The 23,041-nt window shown below is 35.1% G+C and overlaps 1 protein-coding gene across 1 annotated transcript; it reads right to left on the bottom strand.

The window, feature by feature from the left end:
• Window positions 1-15,358: 15,358 nt before the first annotated feature.
• Window positions 15,359-18,018, bottom strand: LOC131050662 (probable inactive receptor kinase At5g58300). The gene is made up of 2 exons (XM_057984870.2): window positions 17,502-18,018; window positions 15,359-15,948 (listed from the first exon to the last, which is right to left on the bottom strand). Exons 1-2 carry the CDS (start codon window positions 18,016-18,018, stop codon window positions 15,359-15,361), a joined length of 1,107 nt encoding a protein of 368 aa, XP_057840853.2.
• Between the last annotated feature and the right edge of the window lie 5,023 nt (window positions 18,019-23,041).

The following is a 23,041-nucleotide window of genomic DNA, read 5'->3' as shown; positions in this document are numbered from 1 at the left end:
TTTGTTGAATGTTCATCAGCTTGATGATGTTAGCTGACACTTAGCTATGGTTATTAAACAAATTCTTCAGTTATGTGGCTCTTTGGAATCTATTAGTTTTCATCATATTCCTAGGGAGTAGAATGGAGTTGCAGATTGTTTGGCCAAATGGGCTTTTGATCATGTGCAAAATTTGAATATTGTGGATTGGGAACAGGTGCCTCTGACTCTCTCTCATATGTTAGATAATTTAGTGGATAATGACAGGATGATGTAATGCTTTGTATCTCTTTTTGTGATTGAATAAATTTTTACCCCTCTTTTTAGGCATTAACAATTTTAATATTTTCATTTTTAATATCAACATTTCCAAAACCAATTTCAACATTTTCATTTTCAATTTCAACAATTTTATTAACAATTTCAATATTTTCATTTTCAATATCAATATTTTGAAAACATTTTCAAATTCAATTTCCTCTTCACTTGAAATATTTTTACGGGTGTAACTAGGAATTTGGGAATAGGCATCAAAAGCACACAATTAGGCAACCACACCACCTAATATGCTTATAAAATTGAATCATAATACACTCAATGAAAGAATGAAAGTAGAACACTAAAACAAACATGCAAACCATTGGAAGGTGTTTCCTTCATTGACCTCCATTAGCTTTCTTTCTCCTTCAAATGGGACTTTTGTGGATCTCACCTACAAGATTGCAAAGTGAAAACAACAATGTAAGGGTACCCAGAATGTGGTTAAAATTGAATGAGAAAAGACTCCAATTTATAGGCAAATTGAGGATTGATTAAATGGCAAAGATTGATTTGAGATTGGAAGTAATCAATGGAAATATTAAATAAGATGATGAAATTGCATAAAAAGGAAATTGCATTTCCAACGATGAGGAAGAAATAGAAATGAAAAGAGATAAGTGAAAATAATTATTAGAAACATCTATTTTCACTAAAATATGCCAAAATGAAATAGAGGAAAAACTAGTAGAGAATTAGCAAGTTGATGAGATGAGGGAGATAGAAATTAGAAAGTGAAAGAGATAATTGGAAATAAAAAAAAATGAGAAAGTGAAAGAACTAACTGAGGTCATAAATAAATAAATAAATAAGATTCATTTATTTCACCCACACATGGTAATTAAATAAATTATAAATTTATAAATAATTAGAATAAATGGAGAAAGGTGATTAAATAATTAAAAATAATTATTTAATCATAGAAGAATAATTAGCTTAGAATAAAAGGGATTAAATAATTAGAGAATTATTCAATTGAAGAGGAATAGTTAGGATTAGTCGATTAAGATCAAGATTAATTGATTAGAAAGAGATAATGATGAATATTAAATAAATAATAATTTTTTTTTAATTAATGGTTTAGAAGAACAATAATTAAATAATTAAGAATTGTTTAATTATAGGAAATTAGAAGAATAATATTAGTACTAATTAAATAATTAAAATTATTTAATCAGTTTAGACGAAAAAGGTTAGTGAAAAGTGTCGTCGAAGACTTGGGACAATTTTTAGTGTCTAAGATGGGTAAGGAAGAAGATTGAGTACCTTGATGAGTATTTGATATACCTTGTTTTTTCTTCGTATTTCTTTCTCTATCTTTTTCTCTATAAGCTTCAATTTCTTTCGTTGTAGGTTTTATCTTGCGTTTTTGTTTTCAATTATTGCCGCCCCCCATTACACTTACCAAAAAGATTAAAAAATTGATTGCAAGCATCAGTTTTGTGTAAACAAATCATCCAAAAGGTGATTTTTGTCCGGTACAAACATAAATCACAAGTTTTCTGACATAGTAAAGAACGCGGGGACCATTGGAATGCTCAAAATGGTTGATTTGTCTATTTTTATATGGAGTAGCAATAGATATCTGTTACTAACAAATATATATTAATAACGGATATCTGTTACTAATGGATATCCATTATTAATTAATTTCAACGCCAAAGCCAACACAAAGGGTGCTAAAGGTTTTTTGTCCAAAAAATGAAATAATGGATATTCGTTATTTCAAATTATAAATATTTTGTAGATTTTTAATATATAATTTAATATTTTTATATATTAATAATACATGTAGAGCTAAGAGAGAGAGAGGTGTGTAATGAGATAGGGAGGGAGAGATAGAGAGCTAGAGAGAGGGAGGGAGAGAGAGGGAGCCTGAGAGAGAGAGAGATGTGCATAATGAGATAGGAAGGGAGAGGTAGAGAGGTAAGGAGGGAGGAGAAGAGAGAGAAGAAGAGAGAGAAGAAGAGAGATCTAGGTGAGAGAAAGAGTGAGATGGAGGGAGCTAGTGAGAGTGTGTGTGTGTGTGTGTGTGTGTGTGAGAGAGAGAGAGAGAGAGAGAGAGAGAGATCTAGTTGTGTGAGAGAGTTATCTAAGTGTGGTGGGGGACATAGGGCAACAATTGAGAGTGAGAGAGAGAGAGAGAGAGAGAGAGAGAGAGAGAGAGAGAGAGAGAGTGCGCAGGGAAGAGAGGTTTAGAGAGATAAAGAGATATTTATAAATAGAATGTTATATCAAGCATATATACATGAATTTTAATATATATATATATATATATATATAAATATTATTTATTATATATGATATTATTCTATATTATATAATACTAACAAAATAATTATCAAAATATTTAGTTAACATAAAAAATTGGTTAATAAAAAGAAATTTAAATAATTAGTGCTCTAAATAGATACCCATTAATAACAAATATTTGTTATTAATGGATTTCCATTTTTTTGACAAAAAAATTGTAGCTTTGGGATTTCCCTTGGGATTTCTTTGGGATCTGGCTTGGACGTGCCAAATCTAGAAAGTCAACACAAAAAACGTGTTTACAAGTTATCCTTGGTTTTCTAGATTTTGCCCATATGGTTGATAACTTTTTTTTTACCCAAAATTGATGAAACAAAAAGGGTTTTTTAAGAAAATTGTCAACTTTCTACTAATATAAATTTTACTTTATTTTGAATTTAATAAATAATAATTATTAAATTTTTACTACATTATTTCTAAAGTCCTTATTGATAGGGTGATTAAAAAACATCTATAACTTTAACATGGTTAAACATTTTTCAAATATAAAAAATGATGCACATTCTATGCTTTGTCTACTATAGGAATAAAAAAATTGAATTTCATTGATTCTTGACCAAGTTATGGTGACCCGTAGACAAACACATTTTTTTTATTTTAAAAAAGTTCTAATAAAAAATCCATAATTAATTATTTACTTGCCAAAAAATTACAAAAAATGCACGTCTGAACGTGTCCTCTACCTACAATGAAAATTGTAAAAAAAATATTATGTTTTAAAAAAATAAAATAATGTTCCACAAAAATATACCTACTTTTTATTTTTTCCTTGAAATTTTAGTACTATTGCATTGAAATTTCAATTTTTTATCAAATAGATTTAAATCTTTCCAAAAAGCAACTAGTAGCTTAGAAACTAGATTCAATTTGATAAAAATTTTGTTCTTACTAGTAGCTTAGAAACTAGATTCAATTCGCTACAAATTTTGTTCTTACATATTTTTCAAATTATGTTAATAACCTATTCAATTTTTTATGTCAAGTTGCCTGACTCTAATTTTCTAATTTTTCTTTAGCACTTAAGGGCCTAGTTTGGACCTCCATTATCCTACACACCCATGTTGTACTTTATGCTTTAGAGTTATATAATTTTGATGATGATTAACAATGTGATAGTGATAAGAAAACATGCTCATTTTATCCTTTGTGAAGTCTTACAAATGGATCCATCAGGTGGATGAGCGAAAGTGTATTCAAATTAACATTAAATAAAATTTGAAGCACTTTATCTAGAGGCTCACTTAATCATGTATTTTTTCGTAATGTTTGGAGTTATAAATAAATGACATTTAAATTGTACTTATTTTTTTTCTTGTCAATACCCTTTTGAAAGTTTTTGATTAAGGCAAAAACAGGTTTTGAAGGGACTTGCAACCCTTTACAAAAAAGTTACATATGATATATCATTAAAGCCCCTCAAAATAGAGCAGACCAAAAAGATAACAGGACTGACAGGAAAATAAGACAAACAGAGAAACAGACAACCCAACATCAGCAAAAAGCCAGGGTATGTGCAGGATCATGGTGTGCCAAAACAGACCCTTAAGTGGCAATGCAATTTCAGAAAATCTGAGTTATACAACTTGACATGAAAATTTGAATAAGTTGTGAACATTATTTTTAAAATATGTAAGAAGAGAATCTATAGAAAATTGAATTTAGTTTCTAAGCTACTAGTTGTTTTTTGGAAAACAAAAATCCTATTTGATGAAAATTTCAAATTTCAATGTAGTGGTACTAAAATTTCAGGAAAAAGATAAGAAGTAGGCGTATGCCTGACCACCCTAATCATAATTAAATCATAATATTTTTTTATAAGATTTATAATATAAGTATTAGACTCATGTCTGGATGTGACACATATTTTTTAATAATCTTTGATAAAGTAAATAATTATTTATGAATTTTTTACTACATCTTTTCAGAAATTCAAAAACTTCTACGTCTGACCACCTTAACTTCATCAAAACCTTATGAAATTCATTTTTTAAAATTTTTTTTCCCTATAGTAGACGAAGCATAGGATGTGACGCATGTTTTGGATTCAAAAAATGTTATACCGTTTGAAAGTTATGAGTGTTTTTCAATCAGTCTATCAATCATGACTTTTGTCAGAATTCAATTGGAAAATAAATAATAATTATTTATTAAAGTTGAAATAAGACAAACCTTATATTGTTGGAAAGATGAGAACGTCCTTAAAAAACCCTTTTCATTTTATCAAATTTGGGTATAAAAAAAGTCGCCAGCCACTTGTGTAAAGTCTGGAAAATCAAGGAATACTTAAAAACACGTTTTTTCAGTTGACTTTTCAGGCTTGTCACTTCCAAGCCAAATCCCAAAGCACTCCCGAGCCAAAAATTGGATATCAAATTTTAATAAGTAAATTCAATAACTAAATTTGCACATAATTAATCTATTGTTTATTAATATATAATATATTAATATACAATATATTAATTTATATAGTATATGATATTAGGGAGAGGGAGAGGGGGGACTAGAGGAGAGAGATAGAGATTAGGGGAGAGAGAGAGGGGGGAAGGGAGATAGATATAGAGTGATTAGGAGAGAGAGAGAGAGAGAGAGAGAGAGAGAGAGAGAGAGAGAGAGAGGAGGGGAGAGAGAGAGAGAGAGGGGGGGGAGGGAGAGAGATAGATTAGGGGAGAGGGGGAGGGGGGAGAGAGGGAGGGGGAAAGGGTAATATTGTGTCCTAAGTAGTCATATTGTGTCATATGACCCATTAGGATACCATATGACCCCTTAGGTGTCAAAGTTTTGTAAGCAATATTGACACTGCTTTTTATATTGTAATAATGGTTCATCTTGCCACCTTATGACACACTATGACCCCTTATGACACCATATGGTGTTGTTAGAGGTCATATGATGTCCTAAGGGGTCATGGGATACCATATGACCCCTAAGGACAACATATGACCCCTTATGACACCATATTGGGTCGTTATGGGTCCTATGGTGTCCTAAGGGGTTATATTGTGTCCTACGACCCCTTAGGACACCATATGACCCCTTTCGACACCAAATTGTGTTGTTATGGGTCATATTGTGTTCTAAGGGGTCATATTGTGTCATATGACCCCTTTAAGATACCATATGACCCCTTCGGACACAATATGACCCCTTACAACTCTATACAGTGTTGTTATAGGTCATATGACCCCTTATGACACCATATAGTGTCGTTAGGGGTCATATGGTGTCCTAAGGGGTCATGGGACACCATATGACTGCTTAGGACAACATATGACCCCTTATGACACCATAGTGGGTCATTCTGGGTCCTATGGTGTCCTAAGGGGTCATATTGTGTCCTATAACCCCTTAGGACACCATATAACCCCTTAAGACACCAAATTATATCGTTATGGGTCATATTGTGTCATATGACCCCTTTAAGACACCATATGACCCCTTAGGACACAATATGACCCTTTACAACTCTATACGGTGTCGTTATGGGTCATATGACCCCTTATGATACCATATAGTGTCGTTAGGGGTCGTATGGTGTCCTAAGGGGTCATGTGACACCATATGACCCCTAAGGACAACATATGACCCCTTATGATACCATATTGGGTCGTTATGGGTCCTATGGTGTCCTAAGGGGTCATATTGTGTCCTATCACCCCTTAGGACACCATAGGACCCATAACGACCCAATATGGTGTCATAAGGGGTCATATGTTGTCCTAAGGGGTCATATTGTGTCATATGACCCCTTTAAGACACCATATGACCCCTTAGGACACAATATGACCCTTTACGACTCTATACAGTGTCATTATGGGTCATATGACCTCTTATGACACCATATGGTATCGTTAGGGGTCATATGGTGTCCTTTAGGATACCATATCACCCCTAAGGATAACATATGACCCCTTATGACACCATATTGAGTTGTTATGGGTCCTATGGTGTCCTAAGGGGTCATATTGTGTCCTACGACCCCTTAGGACACCATAATCTCTCTCTCTCTCTCTCTCTCTCTCTCTCTCTCCCCTAATCTTTCTCTCCCCCCCCTTCTCTCTCTCCCCCCCAATCTCTCTCTATCCCTCTCCCCTAATATATATATATATATATATATATCTCTAAAATATGAGTATTGAAATCAGATATCGGATTTCATCAGATATCCGATTTTTGGGACTACAAATTTATACATTAAAATTGGATATACGATTTTTGTAAATAAAAAAGAGCCTTGTGGGCCATTTTGTGGATTCCAATGGCCCACATTCTTCACATTCTATTTTCTATCGACAATCACGGGTTTTTAGATAGGTTGAGACAAATTTGTGATTTTGAGAGATTCATAAAGTCAAATCTTACATTGTCAATCATTTAGGAGCATCTTTGTGGAGGTAAATGGGGAGTAGTAGTCGTCGGAAGTCTAAACGCAAAAGAAAACTTTCAAATGACCAAATTGAAGTGTATAGAGAAAGAGATAGAGAAGGTTATAGGAGGAGAAGACAAGGTATGTTAAATATTGCTAATGTTACTTCAAGTGAAGAGGAAATTGAATTTAAAAATGTTGAACAAGTTATTGAAAATGAAAATATAGATTTTGAAAGTGAAAATGTTGAACATGTTTGAAATGGCAGAAGAGGACAGGAAGATAATCAAGGAGTATCATTTTTATATGAGTGATGATAGATCACACTCCTCTGAGTATGTGCAACATTCTTTTGAGAATTTTTTTGAGTTCTTGCATGAGAAAGATATTGCAATTGATCGACATATCATATGGTCAGATAACTGTACAGGTCAATTCAAAAATGCCCATATGTTTTATTTGTTGAGTAGAATGCATGTAAAGAGGCGTATACCTCATATTTGGTATTTTTTTGAGGCAGGTGCATGTTTGAAGAGAGCTCTAGTTAAGGAGCAATTGAGGACTTCAGGTACAAATTTCTTTGATGTACGTTCTATTGTTGATTGGTGTAGCTAAACATTGTCACATGGAGGTACTCTTGATTCAACAGTGACCGGATTCTTTTGGTTGGTTGAGGAGGGCACAGTGGGATACATATTGGATTGTCAAAAAATTAAATATTCTTCAAAGATGCATTCATTTCTTGGCTCAGATGCAAGTACATGGACCATTTGGACACGAGCGTTCGCTTATTTTTGTCAGAGTTGTGTTCAGTGTGATTGAGATCAATGCAAGTCAAGTGAGTAGGTTGATATGTGGGTTCCCCAATATCTAACTCCTTTATCTCAAACAATATCCTTGTCAAACGATGACATGGAAAGTTCACTTGAGTAATGACCGTCTATCAGATCTTGTACAACCAAGACATGTTTTTGCAGTTGTTGCACCGCAAGGGAATGAAGAGAGATCAGAATATTTTTTGGCACGATGTGTATAGGGAAAAGCATAAGCTAACACAACCAGTGATAGATGATGATGGGTTCACATATCCTACAGGTTCAGTTGTTGTTGTGGGATCTTGGTTGCGAACATACATGATTAGAAAGAATCACATACCTGCATTTGAAGACTATGAGAGACACAAAACCATTCTCATGTATTCACACCTTATTATAGCTACAAATGTCAATTTGTTGAAGCATCAAGCAAAACTAAAGACCAAAGGCCTATGGACAGTGACTGCTCCTGATCATGAATCAATACTGGATACTCTTAAGCAAAGAGATGACCCTTCAAGCATACTTGAGTAGTAGGTCTTTAATGGTGCCTAATTTTTTTTTATCATGCATTTCATTTCAAATAATGATCATAAAACCTTAATGTTCAAGTTTGTTACATGTATATTAAGGATGTGTTCAAAATGCAGGTCTATTGATGAACGTTTTTTTGGCAAGATGATTTTTGCATGCACATAGCGGGTACACTCGATATAATTCGAAGGGATGCACTTTTGCAACATGCCTTATTATCATGCATTTGATGAGCTTTACAATTTTTGTTATTAGACAACACTATTTGACAATTTTTGATGATATAATTATCGCAAAACCTTTATGCTCATACAAGTCTTTTTGATGATATACAACACTATTGCATTATGATTTTTGCATCAACATAGTGGGTTCTCTTGATATAATTCGAAGGGACGCATATTTATGGTATATAATCCTACCTTTTCATTTATTATCATGCATTTCAGTTGAAGTGATTATCATAAAACCTTTAAGTTCATGCATGCATTTTATGTGTAGACTAACAATTCTTAAAAATATAGGTTCATGCTAGATCATTCGTCATCGACTAGTTAACTCTTGGTGATGGTACATATTCCTTTGTGCATTAATGAGGTTAACTTTTGTGCATAAACACTAAGTCCCTCACTTTGTCAATGTGATTAAATTTTGTAAACTTTCACACACTATGTCAAGTGAATGTATTTCCATTTAGAAATGACAATATCTACCATCATCTTCAACCATGCAGAGATATGCAGTGAGAAGGGCTTTAATCAACATGCGTCTTTCTTCAAAGTTATGTTTGTAGACTTTGTAGAGAAACTGGTAAGTTTCATAATTATACAATCTTGTATGTCTTAAAAATGTTTGAAATGATCTATTTATAATTTGACAAAATAATTTGTATTAAGTGTTATAATTTGTTTCTTGTAGTACATTCATTCCGCATAAAAAGGTTGCTTATTTTGATCTTCATTTATATGCAGGCATTGCTGTACATAACCTTTTCTCTTAGGAAATGAGGATGTCTGATGCGGATGAAGTGGGATGTTGTATTTGTATATGGATGTGAATTGATGTAACTTTTTTATGATGATATACGATGTCCATGTGCAAACTGGTTTAGTTATATTGATGGTATACAATGTATCTGTACATGAGTACATTGGTGTAGTTGTATTGATAATGATGAAAAATCATGTTTGCATATTCGTTCATTGATATCACATGCAAGTGTAATGATAATTATGTGTATACAATACATGGAAATATTGATGATCATTATGTGTCTATAGTGTAATGCTTGTTTATCTATGTTTTTTCATTGAATGAGACTGGTGGGTTTTTTGCCAACTGAAAAAATGCTGCCCTAATAAAACCGTATAAAAAATTGAAAAAATGAGATAGGATTTTGTAGGGACCTCTCTCATGGCCCTGTAGGTTCAAACAGATCATTCGTAAGTGCCACGGATTCCAAGTTAGGTCCCATCAAAGTTTGACAATTTATTTTTAGCACTTAGGGTGCTCAAGGGACGACGTCGGTATGGTATGACCCCGATCGTTCAAGCGAGTTGGGGGGGATAGGAGAATGCATAGGGTAATAATGCCTAACTATACATGTCAAAATTGACGGTTCATTATAACGACGAGTAGAATGAGAAATTGGCCACGTGACAACATTCGATTGAATGAGACTGACGTTTTTTTCCGTAGCTGAAAAAATGCTGCCCTAATAAAACCATAGGAAAATTTGAAAAATCGAGATAGGATTTTGTAGGGACCCCTCTCTTGGCCTTGTAGGTTCAAATGGATCATTCGTAGATGTCACGGATTTTGAGTTAGGGCCCGTCAAAGTTTGACAATTTTTAGCACTTAGGGTGCTCAAGGGACGATGTCGGTAGGGTATGACCTCGAGCGTTCAATTGAGTTGGGGGGGGGGGGGGGGAAGTAGGAGAATGCAAAGGGTAATAATGCCTAACTAGACATTTCGGAACCGACGGTTCGTTATCACGACGAGTAGAACGAGAAATTGGCCATGCGACAACATTCGATTGAATGAGACTAACAATTTTTTCGCCAACTGAAAAAATGCTGCCCTAATAAAACCGTAGGTAAAACTGAAAAAATGAGATAGTCTCGAAGGTTCAAATAGATCATTCCCAGGTGCCACGGATTTCTAGTTAGGGCTCGTCAAAGTTTGACAATTTTTAGCACTTAGGGTGCTCAAGGGACGACGCTGGTAGGGTATGACTCCGAGCATTCAACCGAGTGGGGGGGGGGGGGGGGGGGAATAGGAGCATAAATAGGGTAATAATGCCTAACTAGACATGTTGGAACTGACATTTGTGATCACGACGAGAAGAACAAGAAATTGGCCACGCGACAACATTTGATTGAATGAGACTGACGATTTTTTCGCCAACTGAAAAAATACTGCCCTAATAAAACCATAGGGAAAATTAAAAAATTGAGATAGGCTTTTGTAGGGACCCCTCTCGTGGCCCCGTAGGTTCAAAAATATTGTTTGCAGATACCACAGATTTCAAGTTAGGGCCCGTCAAAGTTTGACAATTTTTAGCACTTAGGTTGCTCAAGGGACGACACTGGTAGGGTATGACCCTGAGCGTTCGACCGAGTTGGGGGGGGAATAAGAGCATGCATAGGGTAATAATTCTTAAATGGACATGTTGGAATCGACAGTTCGTTATCACGATGAGAAGAACGAGAAATTGGCCACGTGACAACATTCGATTGAATGAGATTGCCGATTTTTTTGCCAACTGAAAAAAATGCTACCCTAATAAAAATGTAGGGAAACTTGAAAAAATGAGATAGGATTTTATAGGGACCCTTCTCATGGCCCCATAAGTTCAAATGGATCATTTGCAAGTGCCACAAATTCTGAGTTAGGGCCCGTCAAAGTTTGACAATTTTTAGCACTTAGGGTGCTCAAGGGACGATGCCGATAGGGTATGACTTATATTGTCTTAGAAAATCGGGTATCCGATATCCAATTTTATTGGATATCGGATTTTTATAGTTAAATTATTTTAAATAACATTATATATATAACGCTGGCATGACACGCCCTCCAGCTCCATGAATTGGTGAGGCCACAACAGGGGGACCTCATCCCCACACTTCACTTGTTCAAACCCGCGAGCACAATGGCCAAGCGAAGACACAAGGCCTGCGAGCACAATGGCCCAACATGGGTTTGAACCTTGGTGGTCGCTTCACCAACGAAGTGTTTTAACCACGACACTACATGTCCGAAGACAATATATTATTATATAATATTATATTCTATATTATGTATTTTATATTTTATAATATATAATATAATATAATAATATATAATATAATATAATAATATATAATATAATATAATAATATATTATATAATATATAATGTAATATAATAATATATTATATATTACATATTATATAATATATAATATATTATTATATATTAAATAATATATAATTTATTTTTTAATTTAAAATTACCTATAAAAATTGGATATTCTATATTCTCGGATATCCGATTTTATCCGATATTTTATTTGCTTAGGTGTTTACCATGCCAAGGTGTACTGACACCCAGGCCAAGTAAAAAGTCAACATAGATTTTTGCATCTTTAAGCAAGTGGAAAAGGCTATTTTTTTCACATTTCCACTTTTTGGCCCCCCATGATCCTGCACTAACCCGCCAACAAAAAGCCAACAAAGGAACAAAGCAACACCAACAAAAGGGACAACACTAACCCAGGTTTTGTAAAGTTTCATCAACTTCAGCTTCCAGTCGGTTCATCTTCTGGGCCGTATCCTTCAACTCTAGGATATCTCGAGGCAGGTTAGCAGACTTCTTTTTTGTACTTCCCCCAATTATCTTGCTCAAACCCTTTTGAAAGTTTAATAGGTATAAATGCATAAAAAATTGTAAGGTATGACTTATATTTGAAGCCTTTAGAAGCAATTAATTTAAGTTTTACATACTTTACATGAGTACATAAAGGAAGAGCAATTGTAAAGACAAGCTTTAGTCTTAGTTGGTGGAATTAATTCTTGGATAAAGTTATTTTGCAATTCATTAAATTAAGAAGATTTTTTTTTTTTTTTTCATATATACTAAAATTTAATAACATAGTCTCATTGATTGCTTTATTTTATTCTAATATTTAATCAAATAAATAAGAAATTGTAGGTTTTAGACTTACTTTCACATAAAATGAAAATAAGGTATTTTTCCAACTAAAAAAGTAAGTGAATTGATCCAATAGGTAGTGAAATACTATTATATAATTCAATCTTCTAGAGTGCATGGAATTATCTTGGCCACAGTGTATCTTTATATTGTATAAAATATATATGTGCAATTTTGAATGACTTCAAATGTATATAGGGGTTTCCTTCTCTATATACATCTCAAAATGATGGGCAACAAAACACATTGGTAAAAGATACATAACAATTGCAAAAGTGAGTGAGGTATTTTATATGTCAATCCAATCATTCTTATTTTGTCTACTAGACATGTGATCGACCCTTTTTTCTGCTCTATCTAGCTTTTGCATGTGTACATCAAGGATGGCGGTTTAGACATGAGAGACAATTTAGATGGGGTCTAAATTAGGTGGGAGTGATAGGAAAAACATATAGCAATAGAGTGAGGATTGGCAATAATAATATGAAACAAAGAAAAAATATAAAACACCAATTGGATGGAAGGAATGGAACTAGTGGGAAAAATAGGTGAGACTACAATAGGATGAGGGGAGGGGATGAAATTTTAAAGTATTTAAGTGATATAACATTGGTAAAAAAAGTAGTTGACAATGATACAATAGAAAGGAATATGAGAAGAATTTGGTGGGAAGGGTAACAATAATAGATAGGGTTGAGTGGATGGGGGAGATGCATTATACATAAAATCATGAGTTAGTTGTAATACCAAATATTTGAATAATTTGAGAACCAAATGGTACATTAGTCAACATATTATGAAGGTTTTTAGCCAACTATATGAGAAGTGGCATTAGAAATATCCTATAAAATTGCGTGTGTAGTAGTTGAAAGATATTTCTTGTTCACATATGTATCATGTATGAAAATTAAATTGTTCACTATGATTAAAATTAGTCAAGTCATAAGGGGTTCCCATGATTAATGAAGTTAGAAGCCATTTGAGAGTTTATATGAACTCTTCTTGAAGGCAAATCAATGTTTCTATTATATATTAACTTAATCAAAACATAAAAAAGATAAATAATGAATCAATGATACATTAAAGGTAAACAAGAAAAATATAAATCTCAAATATATAAACAACTTTAGATCCTAGAATTGAAATAATAAAACCATAATGTAAAACCTAATTGGAAACTCTAAAGTAGTGCAATAGTAGTCAAATTCACTAATTTATGTATAAGAGAATAAAATGTTGTTACCATAAAATTATAAAGTAAAATAATTAAAAATAATAATAAATAGACGATTTCCCTAAGATAAATAACCATGATAGAAGCCACTTTGAGTAACAAGCTAAAATAATTATGAAATTTAAATAAATAAATGGTACTTAAATCTAATTAGTGAAAAATTTGTATAAGATGTTTGTACTTGATTCATGAAGGCATGGGTAAAATAGTAGTAATCAAATGAATGATTAATAATCTAAGATTAACGATCTATCACATTGAGTGACTTCTATGATTGTGGAAGTGATTTGTGTAACTACAAGTCTAATTTAGACCCACCAATCTAAACTTTGGTGTTTATATTTAATCTCTAGTAGATTTTGATAACTATGTTTTGTTCATCTTGATGTCTATGGTTTTTATTATTTGATCGGTTGTGTTTAGGAACACATTTGGAGAGTTTTCTAGGAAATCATAAATTCTCTGCTAGTTAAATCTCTAAGATACAAATTTAACAACTTTGAAATAAAGATTGAAAACAATAGTTAGTCATGCAAAGTGTGTCCTAGATGTTAATTCAAGCAAGTAATGCAATACTGATGCTCTAATTATTTTCTTTGAATATTCAATGCTCAAGAATAAAGAGGTTCGGATTCTAGGTTCTAAGCATGCCTTAAATATTTTTAAATGAGTGAATGCATGTCCTTAACACAACTCCAAATGTGGAAAATATAATGTATAACATGTTCGAATCAACACATGGCTAGTTGGAGGGTTTGGACGATTCTAAATTGAATTTGAAATTTAAAAGTTTTATGTTTGTTTCTACAAATTGCACAATTGACTTAGATTATTACCATAGATCACTTGACCAAAAAATAGATAATTTGAAAATTAAGACTAGTCCCTAAGATTGGGTTCATATGAAATCAAATAACGCTCTCAAATTATGTGCCAACTTTCATACCACTTCAACATTATCATCAATAAAATCAAAATAAACTAAAAATTAAAAGAAAAATTAAGACATAAATTTGACCGTTACACACTATTTGTATTTGAAATAATAATATACATTACTTAGATTTATTCGTAAAGATATATTTGTTATATTACTAAAGATACATTTGTTACTCTCTAAGCTTGCACATCATGAACTAAAATCGAATAAAATCAAATCAAGAATGCAACTTTAATTGACATAAAAATAGAGTAGAGTGATATTGAAACAAGATGCATTACGGGATGCAGCTATTCTGGTTCCAAAATGTTATATCCATACATCGTGTTATATGACATTCATGAAAATCCCAATCGTTAATCGCGTTATCGACGATCAATAACACGCGAATGCCATATAACACGACGTACGAATATAACATTTTGAAACCAGAATAGCTATAGCCATGCATAAGAACATGCAATTGTCATTTTAAAATTATTCATTTTATAAAAGATTATCTCTTCTCTTAATCTTTTAACAGTCTGCAATCGTCATTTTAAATTTGTTCATCTTAAAAAAGATTGTCTCTTCTCTCAGTCTTTTAACTCTTAGCTGAAGAAGATGAACAATTCTCTATGAAAAAAAAGTTTGCCCACATGAATTAAGGAAAACATGCATCATGATAGGACTACTCCATCTCTTGGATGGAGTCATTCCTGTGGTGGAGGTGTGTCCTCAACATTTTCAGCTTGACAACAACCTGGCTCATCGTGGGTCTCTCAGCAGCTACATCACACAAGCACTCCTTGGCAATACCCACCATCATACTCATCTCCTCTTCGCTTGATCCGTCCCTATCAACAGCCGGATCAAAAATTTCATTGTGGGCACTCTGCACAAATTCACGCAGATCAATCTCCCGTCCATCGGGGGCCCGTGTCCTGGGCCTTCTGCCAGTTATCAACTCCAAAAGACACACGCCAAAGCTGTAGACGTCTGAACTGTGAGTGAAGACTGGAGTGTTTGTGTGCAGGAGCTCGGGCGCCACGGCCCCTGGGTTCTGCTTTATGATGGCAGCGGCGGGGACTAGAGAAGGCAGCTCGTAGCCTGACAGGCAGCCTTTGAAATCGTTTTTCAACAGCACGTTGGAGGATTTCACTACGCCGCACACCAGGCCCTCGGGGCTCCTGTGAATGGCGGCGATTCCTCGGGCGATGCATAGTGATACACAGGCTCGGATCGGCCAGTTCAAAGCCGTGAAAGAGCTCTTTTCTTTGCCTAATAAAAAAGTTTTTGTCAGAGAGAAAACTATATCATCATGACTGAAATACTTACAGTTCAACTGAGGAGTAAACCAAACAAATGAAGCGCCCTATCAAGTACTAATAACTTTAGAACTGCTCGTATTTCTAAATTTTTCAAATTTGAATGATTAAATAATTGAGCTCTAACTGCTGAATGCTCACAACTTTTCCCATAAATCTACAGTGATCAACCGGGTCCCGGGGTCCCTTCCTTTCTCTTGGGTCAGTAGTAGTTGTATGGACTAATTTTGTTAATTCATAATGTTATATAAAATATTTAAGATTTCTGTTTTTTTAGAAATGTAAAATGGATATTTATCTTTCTATAATTAAGGTTTGAAGGCTTGATTCATCATACAACTCGTCAAGGTAGTTCATTTAGTGCAAAGTGTTTTAAATACAACTCTTTAAAGATTCAACCAAAACTTATTTAAAAATTCCTAGTAGTTGAACAAAAAAAATATCATTTGTTGTTAGTAGAACATCATATTTTTATGTAAAATATAAATTATATGCAATCTAAACGGACCAATTACATATTAGTAATCATAAATCTTTATTATCTCTAACTTTTATATTTAACAAAATGGACCAATAGTTGAACATTAAAAAACTCTTTGTTGTTTTAAAAAAAACACATTATCATATAAAATACAATTTATAACCAACACAAGTGAACCAATAGTTGAACACTAAAATCTTTTGAGAATCCTTCACATTTCATGTAAAAATATAAGGTATTTATTGTGCTCACCTTTGATATTTGTGATAGAAGAAATTATTAGTATGAAATACTCCAATGCATATACATTGGCATCCCAATAGTTGTACATATAGGAATAAATTTGTTCACTATGACAACTATACTTGTTTAAATGAAAATCTTATTTTATTAAATTAGCATCTTATTTTACAAAAGAGAGGAGAAAGAGTGGGGATAAAGAGAGGAGGGAGCATGAGACTTGAGGAAAGAACAAAACACAATGAGTCTTGTACTCCCTCGTCTCTTTATTGACACTCTTTCTCCTCTCTTTTAATTGAGTCTTCGTCTGCAACCTACTATTTTACATCTCTTTGTATTTTGTCTCATGATGATGGATCACATAGTATGACCCCAAATATTTATGATGATGATGGATCACATACTATAGATCACATAATATGACCCCAAATATTTATGATCAAAAAATACAAACACAATCAAATCTAAAAATACATTAATATATTAATATAAATTGAAAAAATCTGCTCACACTAATATTAAAATGAATAGTGCTACATATAGCTACACCTTCGAAACGCTTTATAATGACAAATACAAGCACAAATAAGGGATTTTCTAATTACCATCATAAGAAACCGTAAAGGGTGTACCGGTTTGAGCTCCTAAATTTCTATAGATTTTGCTTCTTGGATCATTGAACTAGACAGGAAACAAAATCAGTTTCATTCATTCAAAGCCACTGAAGATTATGAATTCTATAAAAAGCCCCATAAGATAGAAGGGAAAAAGTACAGCGATATTACCGTGCAAGAGATCTTCAAGGCTACCGAGACACAGGTAATCGAAAATCAGGAAGGGTATCTCTCCATAGAAGAATCCACTCCTGAGTGGCAGCAAATTTGGGTGTTGAAGTGTTTTTAACACGAGCAAACGTTTCGCAAATTCCTGGCGGGTGACAGTAATTTTGTCGAGCTTTCGGGCTACGACAATGGCGCCTCCTTTGAGTACCCACTTGAAGAGAGGCCCAAGAGTGCCCCTGCCCAGCTCAATCCACGTCGCATTCTCCACGAGACTCTGAACATCCTTGAAACGTTGGTCTGTTTCGTCATTAAAAATGAGTTGAGCAGGCTGATTGGCCACCGGAATGCCCACCACTGGAATGGCCACTTCTGCCGTTTTCTCCGTTTGCAGGGATTTGAAAACCTTTTGCCTCATCAATTCGCGTTGCCGTTTCCAGCGCTTGATGAGTACTGTGGTCCAAATGAAGGTTTTTATGATAAGAATCACAGCTATAATAGCGGCTATGATGGCATGCAACATTCTGGAAATCGAAGATCAGTCGCCGGTTGCTTTCTTAATATTGTTGAATTGGCTTTGTACACTATTACATTGTTTCATAGATACTGTCGTTTCTTCTGATTAAATCGGAATAAACGTTGCAGAGATGATTTCTATGTAGTATAATCCAATGCTGTGTTCATTGGCAGCTAATTGTGATGAGGCGGTGGATTGGTTTCATGTTTGCGAGGAAAATTTAAAGTTTTGTATTGAAATGTCAATTGGGTGTTAGATTTCTATTGGTGAATTCTTGTGGCGTAAGAGTTTTTCTAGATACAATTTTGTTGTGATTCCAATTTTTTTTAGTTAAATGAGCTATAATGCTTGGCATTATATTTAATAGTCGATATATTAAAGATGAAATTCAAGTTTAAATTTAGTGGGTCTTTCTCTACATTATCATGGCTTCCTAATCCCTCATTATTGATACTTATATTAATCTTTTCAAACAAAATTTCACATTGGTCTCTCCTGCTTTTGGCTGCAACTCAACTGTTGCCTCTGCTTTTCCCACCTGCATCTTGGCCTCTGCCACTATGCCTTCTATCAATGTCCTTGTTGGTCGTGGCCCTGTGGCATTTGGGGTGGTTGTGTGCACTGGTGGCCACCATGTTGTTGGTGTGGTTGCAAACCCTTTTGCCACCTCACTACGGCGTGCCTCTGCCCTAGTGGTGTCTGGTGCTATTGCAGCTGCCAACGACACTGCACAGTCTTCCTTCCTGCCTGGCGTGCCCTCCACCACTGATTTTCCCCCTCTTCCTTCTCATGTGGGGGTCGTTGATGGTGGTTTGATTGTGCCCTTGAAGCCTGCCTAGTTCGACTCCCCCCTTGTGGACTCGATTGTTGTGGGGGTTGTGGCTGGTTTGTGTCCTCCCCCACTCATGGATTCCCTTCTGAGGGGTGTTGTTGGTGCTGACTCTTTGGGTGATGCTTCTCAACCGGTTGCTATGGGTGCTATAGTTCCGCCCAAACTTTTTGTGGCTGGCAAGAACAACTTTGCTCATGTTGCTAAATCTGTTGCTCAACCCTCTAAGGGGGTTCGTCGTCTTCCCCGTGCCAAATCCTCCCTTGTGGTGGTCTGTGGATAGGATGTGGTGGAGAACACTGGGTTCTACCAAAGTTGTGCTTTAGTGTGCAGATTCTTTGGGCTCTGGCCTTCACTACTGGACCTCCACCGTTGGGTGGAGTGGCTCTTGGAAGCCTTTGGTGGCTCACAATATTAAGCTTTTTCCTTGTGCTAAAGACTTTTTCATTGCTTCTTTTACATTTTCGTTGATCAGGATTTGGTTTTGGGCAAGTTGTGGGCTTGGGGAGTGCATTCCCTCTCTCTCAAGCCTTGGACAACTTCTTTTAACCCTCTCATTGAACCGCTTAATGTGCATCTAGTTTGGGTTTGCCTACCTAATCTCCCTCTTCAATTTTGGGAGCATTTTTGCTATGAGGCTATTAGTAACTCTATTGGTTGTTTCTTAAAGGTTGATGATGCTAAGTCTTCAATGGACCACACTATCTTTTCCCTCATCTAAATTGATATTGACATCTCCTCGCCTCTTTTGGGAGATATGGTTCTCATGGTTGGGGATCGGCCTTGGACTCAACCGTTGGATTTTGAAGGCCTCCCCTTTTGCTATCAGAAATGTTTTTCTACGGGTCACCTTGTCTCAGACTACTCCATTTCATGCCACAAAGGTGTTGCTTCATGGTGGAAGGATACTACTATTGATCATTTGACCATCCTTGCTATTGGTCCTGATTCGGATTGCTCCTCGCAAGAGGTTGAGGTGCCTATTACTGCTGTTGATGCTACAGTTGATTCCACTGTTTTGGCCCCTCCTGCCCCTGTGGATTCACCTCCTGTCGCTTTTGACTTGCAACTCTTCTTTTCACCTATTGGTTCTGCTCCTAATGCCACTCCTATACAGTAACCTATTGATCCCCAACAACCCCCTGATGCTCTGCAACAATAGGCTACTATCCTACAACAACATAATTTTGGCTCTACTAATGGCTTCCAAGAGGGATCAAGTTACCGCTTGATCATTCTATTGATGGTCCCAATGATAGTATTGCCTGGGTGGTCGCTTGTCACAGGCGGAAGGGGAAGTCCTTCTCGCCCCCCCCCAAATTACTCCTTGTCAAGGCTTAGGTGTTCATTCCCCCCTTGAGTTGGGTATGGATTGTTGAAGGTTAGACTGGTTTCTTTGTTCGTTTGTTTGTTTGGGGCTTGCTCCCATATGTTGTTGTATTTTACTGCCTGCAAGCTTTGTTTTTGATAGTCTATGACTATGTTAAAGGGTCGGCGCCCTAGTTAATGCTGCTTTTTAATAAAAAACAACTATATTAAATATAATGTAATTAATCTGGAAATAAAATAAAATTTAACGTAATATGTTTTTATTTTAAATTTAATGAAGATATTAATTTTATAGACGTTACAACTCAATTTGTTGTAATATTAGAAAATAAGAGTTTGTTAGTTGTCGTCTTTTTATTTTTCGGTAAATGTTTTTTGATTTGGAGCTATGAAATTGTGAGGTCACAAAGGGGACCTCATCTCCAATAGAAGAACTCAATGATAACATTGCAAATAGTTTGAACCTTGGTGGCAAGAACAACACTACCACAAATGACCATTATATTATGTCAATAAGGGCTTGTTAGTTACTATCAATAATATGAAAATTTGATTGTAATTCTTTAGTTCTTTTGTAAGTGTAAAGCTAATTTTGTGTATAATGTTAGTGTATATATGCATTATAACACATGGTGTTAAGCCTAATTAGGTGTGTATATGGTGAAAATGGATAACAATAATAACGATATTGAAAGGCTAAATGAATTCAACCACAAAACCCTAGCCTAACAACAACAAAGATCCACCATAACATATGAAGATTACCTAAGACAATGTAAATCAAATGAAATCACAAAGATTATACTATCACATGTCCAATAGGGTTTTGATTTCCATTCTTCCTATCTCCATTGATTTTGCTTGATATATTTGCTCTCAGATTTTATGTGCACAAGAGCTCAACAAAGAACGGAAATGCGGTTGCAAGTAGGATCACAATATGCCAACTAGTCAATTGATCAAGTAGTTAGGTAGTTAGGGTTTGATAATGAAGGAAGCATCTCCTTATATAGAAGACACAATATGAAATGGAGGGATAAGATTGAGAGGTGTAAAAGGAGGTCGGCTGTGATTAGAGGGTAGGTAAAAGAAATAATAAAATAATAAAAGGGGTAGGTAGTGTATGAATTAAGAGATGAATGACATGTGTCATGGGTAGAAAAGGTTAATGAATTAATTAAATAAATACAGATTTATTTAATTAATAGAAGAAGTGGGATAATTAAATAAATAAGATATTTATTTAATTTAGAAAAAATGATAATTTAAATAAATAAATATATTTATTTAAATGAGAAATAAGGCTAGAAGAGGATAAATGAATTAATTAAATAAATAAATATTTATTTAATTAATAGAAGAATTAGGCTTAGATAATTAAATAAATAAAATATTTATTTAATTAGACATGACAATTTTAGGTGTCTACATTTTGCCCCTCTTTGAGACAATGCGGCGTGTCGCGTTGTTTCAAAGAAGATAATATGAACTGATACAAAGTTGCCCCAAGATGGGAATGATATGCCCCCTCGAGAGATTGGATGAAAGAAAAAAAAATGTCTGAAAAGATCGCAGACAATCTCTCGATAAGAAAGAAAGGCTAGAATGGACTGACTGGATAAAGTGACAAAGTCACGGGATAATGAAGACTGACTCGAGAGACGAGGGCTAGGGCTAGGGTAGTCTATAAGATAGACCACGAGGGAAAATACATCCTCATTGTCATCCACACATCCACGAGAGCAGAGTGCAGAGCGAAATAGAGCAGTCAGCAGCGATGGCTTTGATTCACAGATTCGATCGCGTTCGCCGATTCCAGAGGCCAGCAGAGGCAGGAGAGCTGGTAAATACCACAAAACTTCCTCATACTTTGTTGTCATTAATGCATGCCAGATAGGGTAATAAATGCGCTCTAGGTTAGGGTCCAAAAAATGTCAAAAACGTCCAGGCGCGTCTATGCTCGTTAGGCGCGTCTGTGTTTGTGCCAGGCGCGTCTATGCTGGAAAACACGTCTGTGCAGAATGCGGCCGCGTCTGCGCTGTGCAGGCGCGTCTGTGCTAGGCAGGCATGTTTGTGTCATCCAGGCGCGTCTATGCAGAGCATAGGCACGTCTGTGTGTTTCAGGTGCGTCTATGTAAAACAGGCGTGTTTATGCAGTCTCTAAGCGCGTTTATGTCCTGAAGGCGCGTTTATATCTTCAAGGTCAAATCGACAGTTCTGTGATGAACATACCCTGTCGATTGGATAAGCTGCTAAGAGGATACACTCAAGCAGGTCCTCTAGGGAAGACTAGAATAACAAATAGGGCTAGGATTGACAATTCTGTGATAGAACATACGTTGCCAATTAGGAAACTACTCAAGAGGATTCACTCAAGCAGAGGCCCTAGGATAAGATAGATCAAGGCACTTTGTGATGAACAGTGAGTACCAAGACATAGTACTTTGTGTTGAACAGGGAGTACTAAAATATGAGCAGCACTTTGTGATGAACAGTGAGTGCAAATGTGAGCAGCACTTTGTGATGAACAGGGAGTGCAAAACACGTAGTACTTTGTGATGAACAGGGAGTACCACTAGGATAGAAGCAACACTTTGTGATAAATAGTGAGTGTCACTAGGATAGAAGCAACACTTTGTGATGAACAGTGAGTGTTACTAGGATAGAGTACCATATGCACTTAGATAAAAAGTAGCATTTTGTGATGAACAGTGAATGCCACTATGACTGACATGATTGATTTGCTTGACTGCAAGAGTATTTGCCTATGCTGGAGTCACAGGAGAGATTCCCATCGACTCAGAGGTTGCAACCTGAGCTGACCTTCGAGGACAGAGCTGCTATTGAGGCTATGGGTCTAAGACATATTCT

Source organism: Cryptomeria japonica, chromosome 9 (genome assembly GCF_030272615.1).
Source record: "Cryptomeria japonica chromosome 9, Sugi_1.0, whole genome shotgun sequence".
Classification (NCBI taxonomy): Eukaryota; Viridiplantae; Streptophyta; class Pinopsida; order Cupressales; family Cupressaceae; genus Cryptomeria; species Cryptomeria japonica.
The sequence above is the reverse complement of the archived record's forward strand: the minus strand, read 5'-3'. Positions and strand labels throughout refer to the sequence as shown.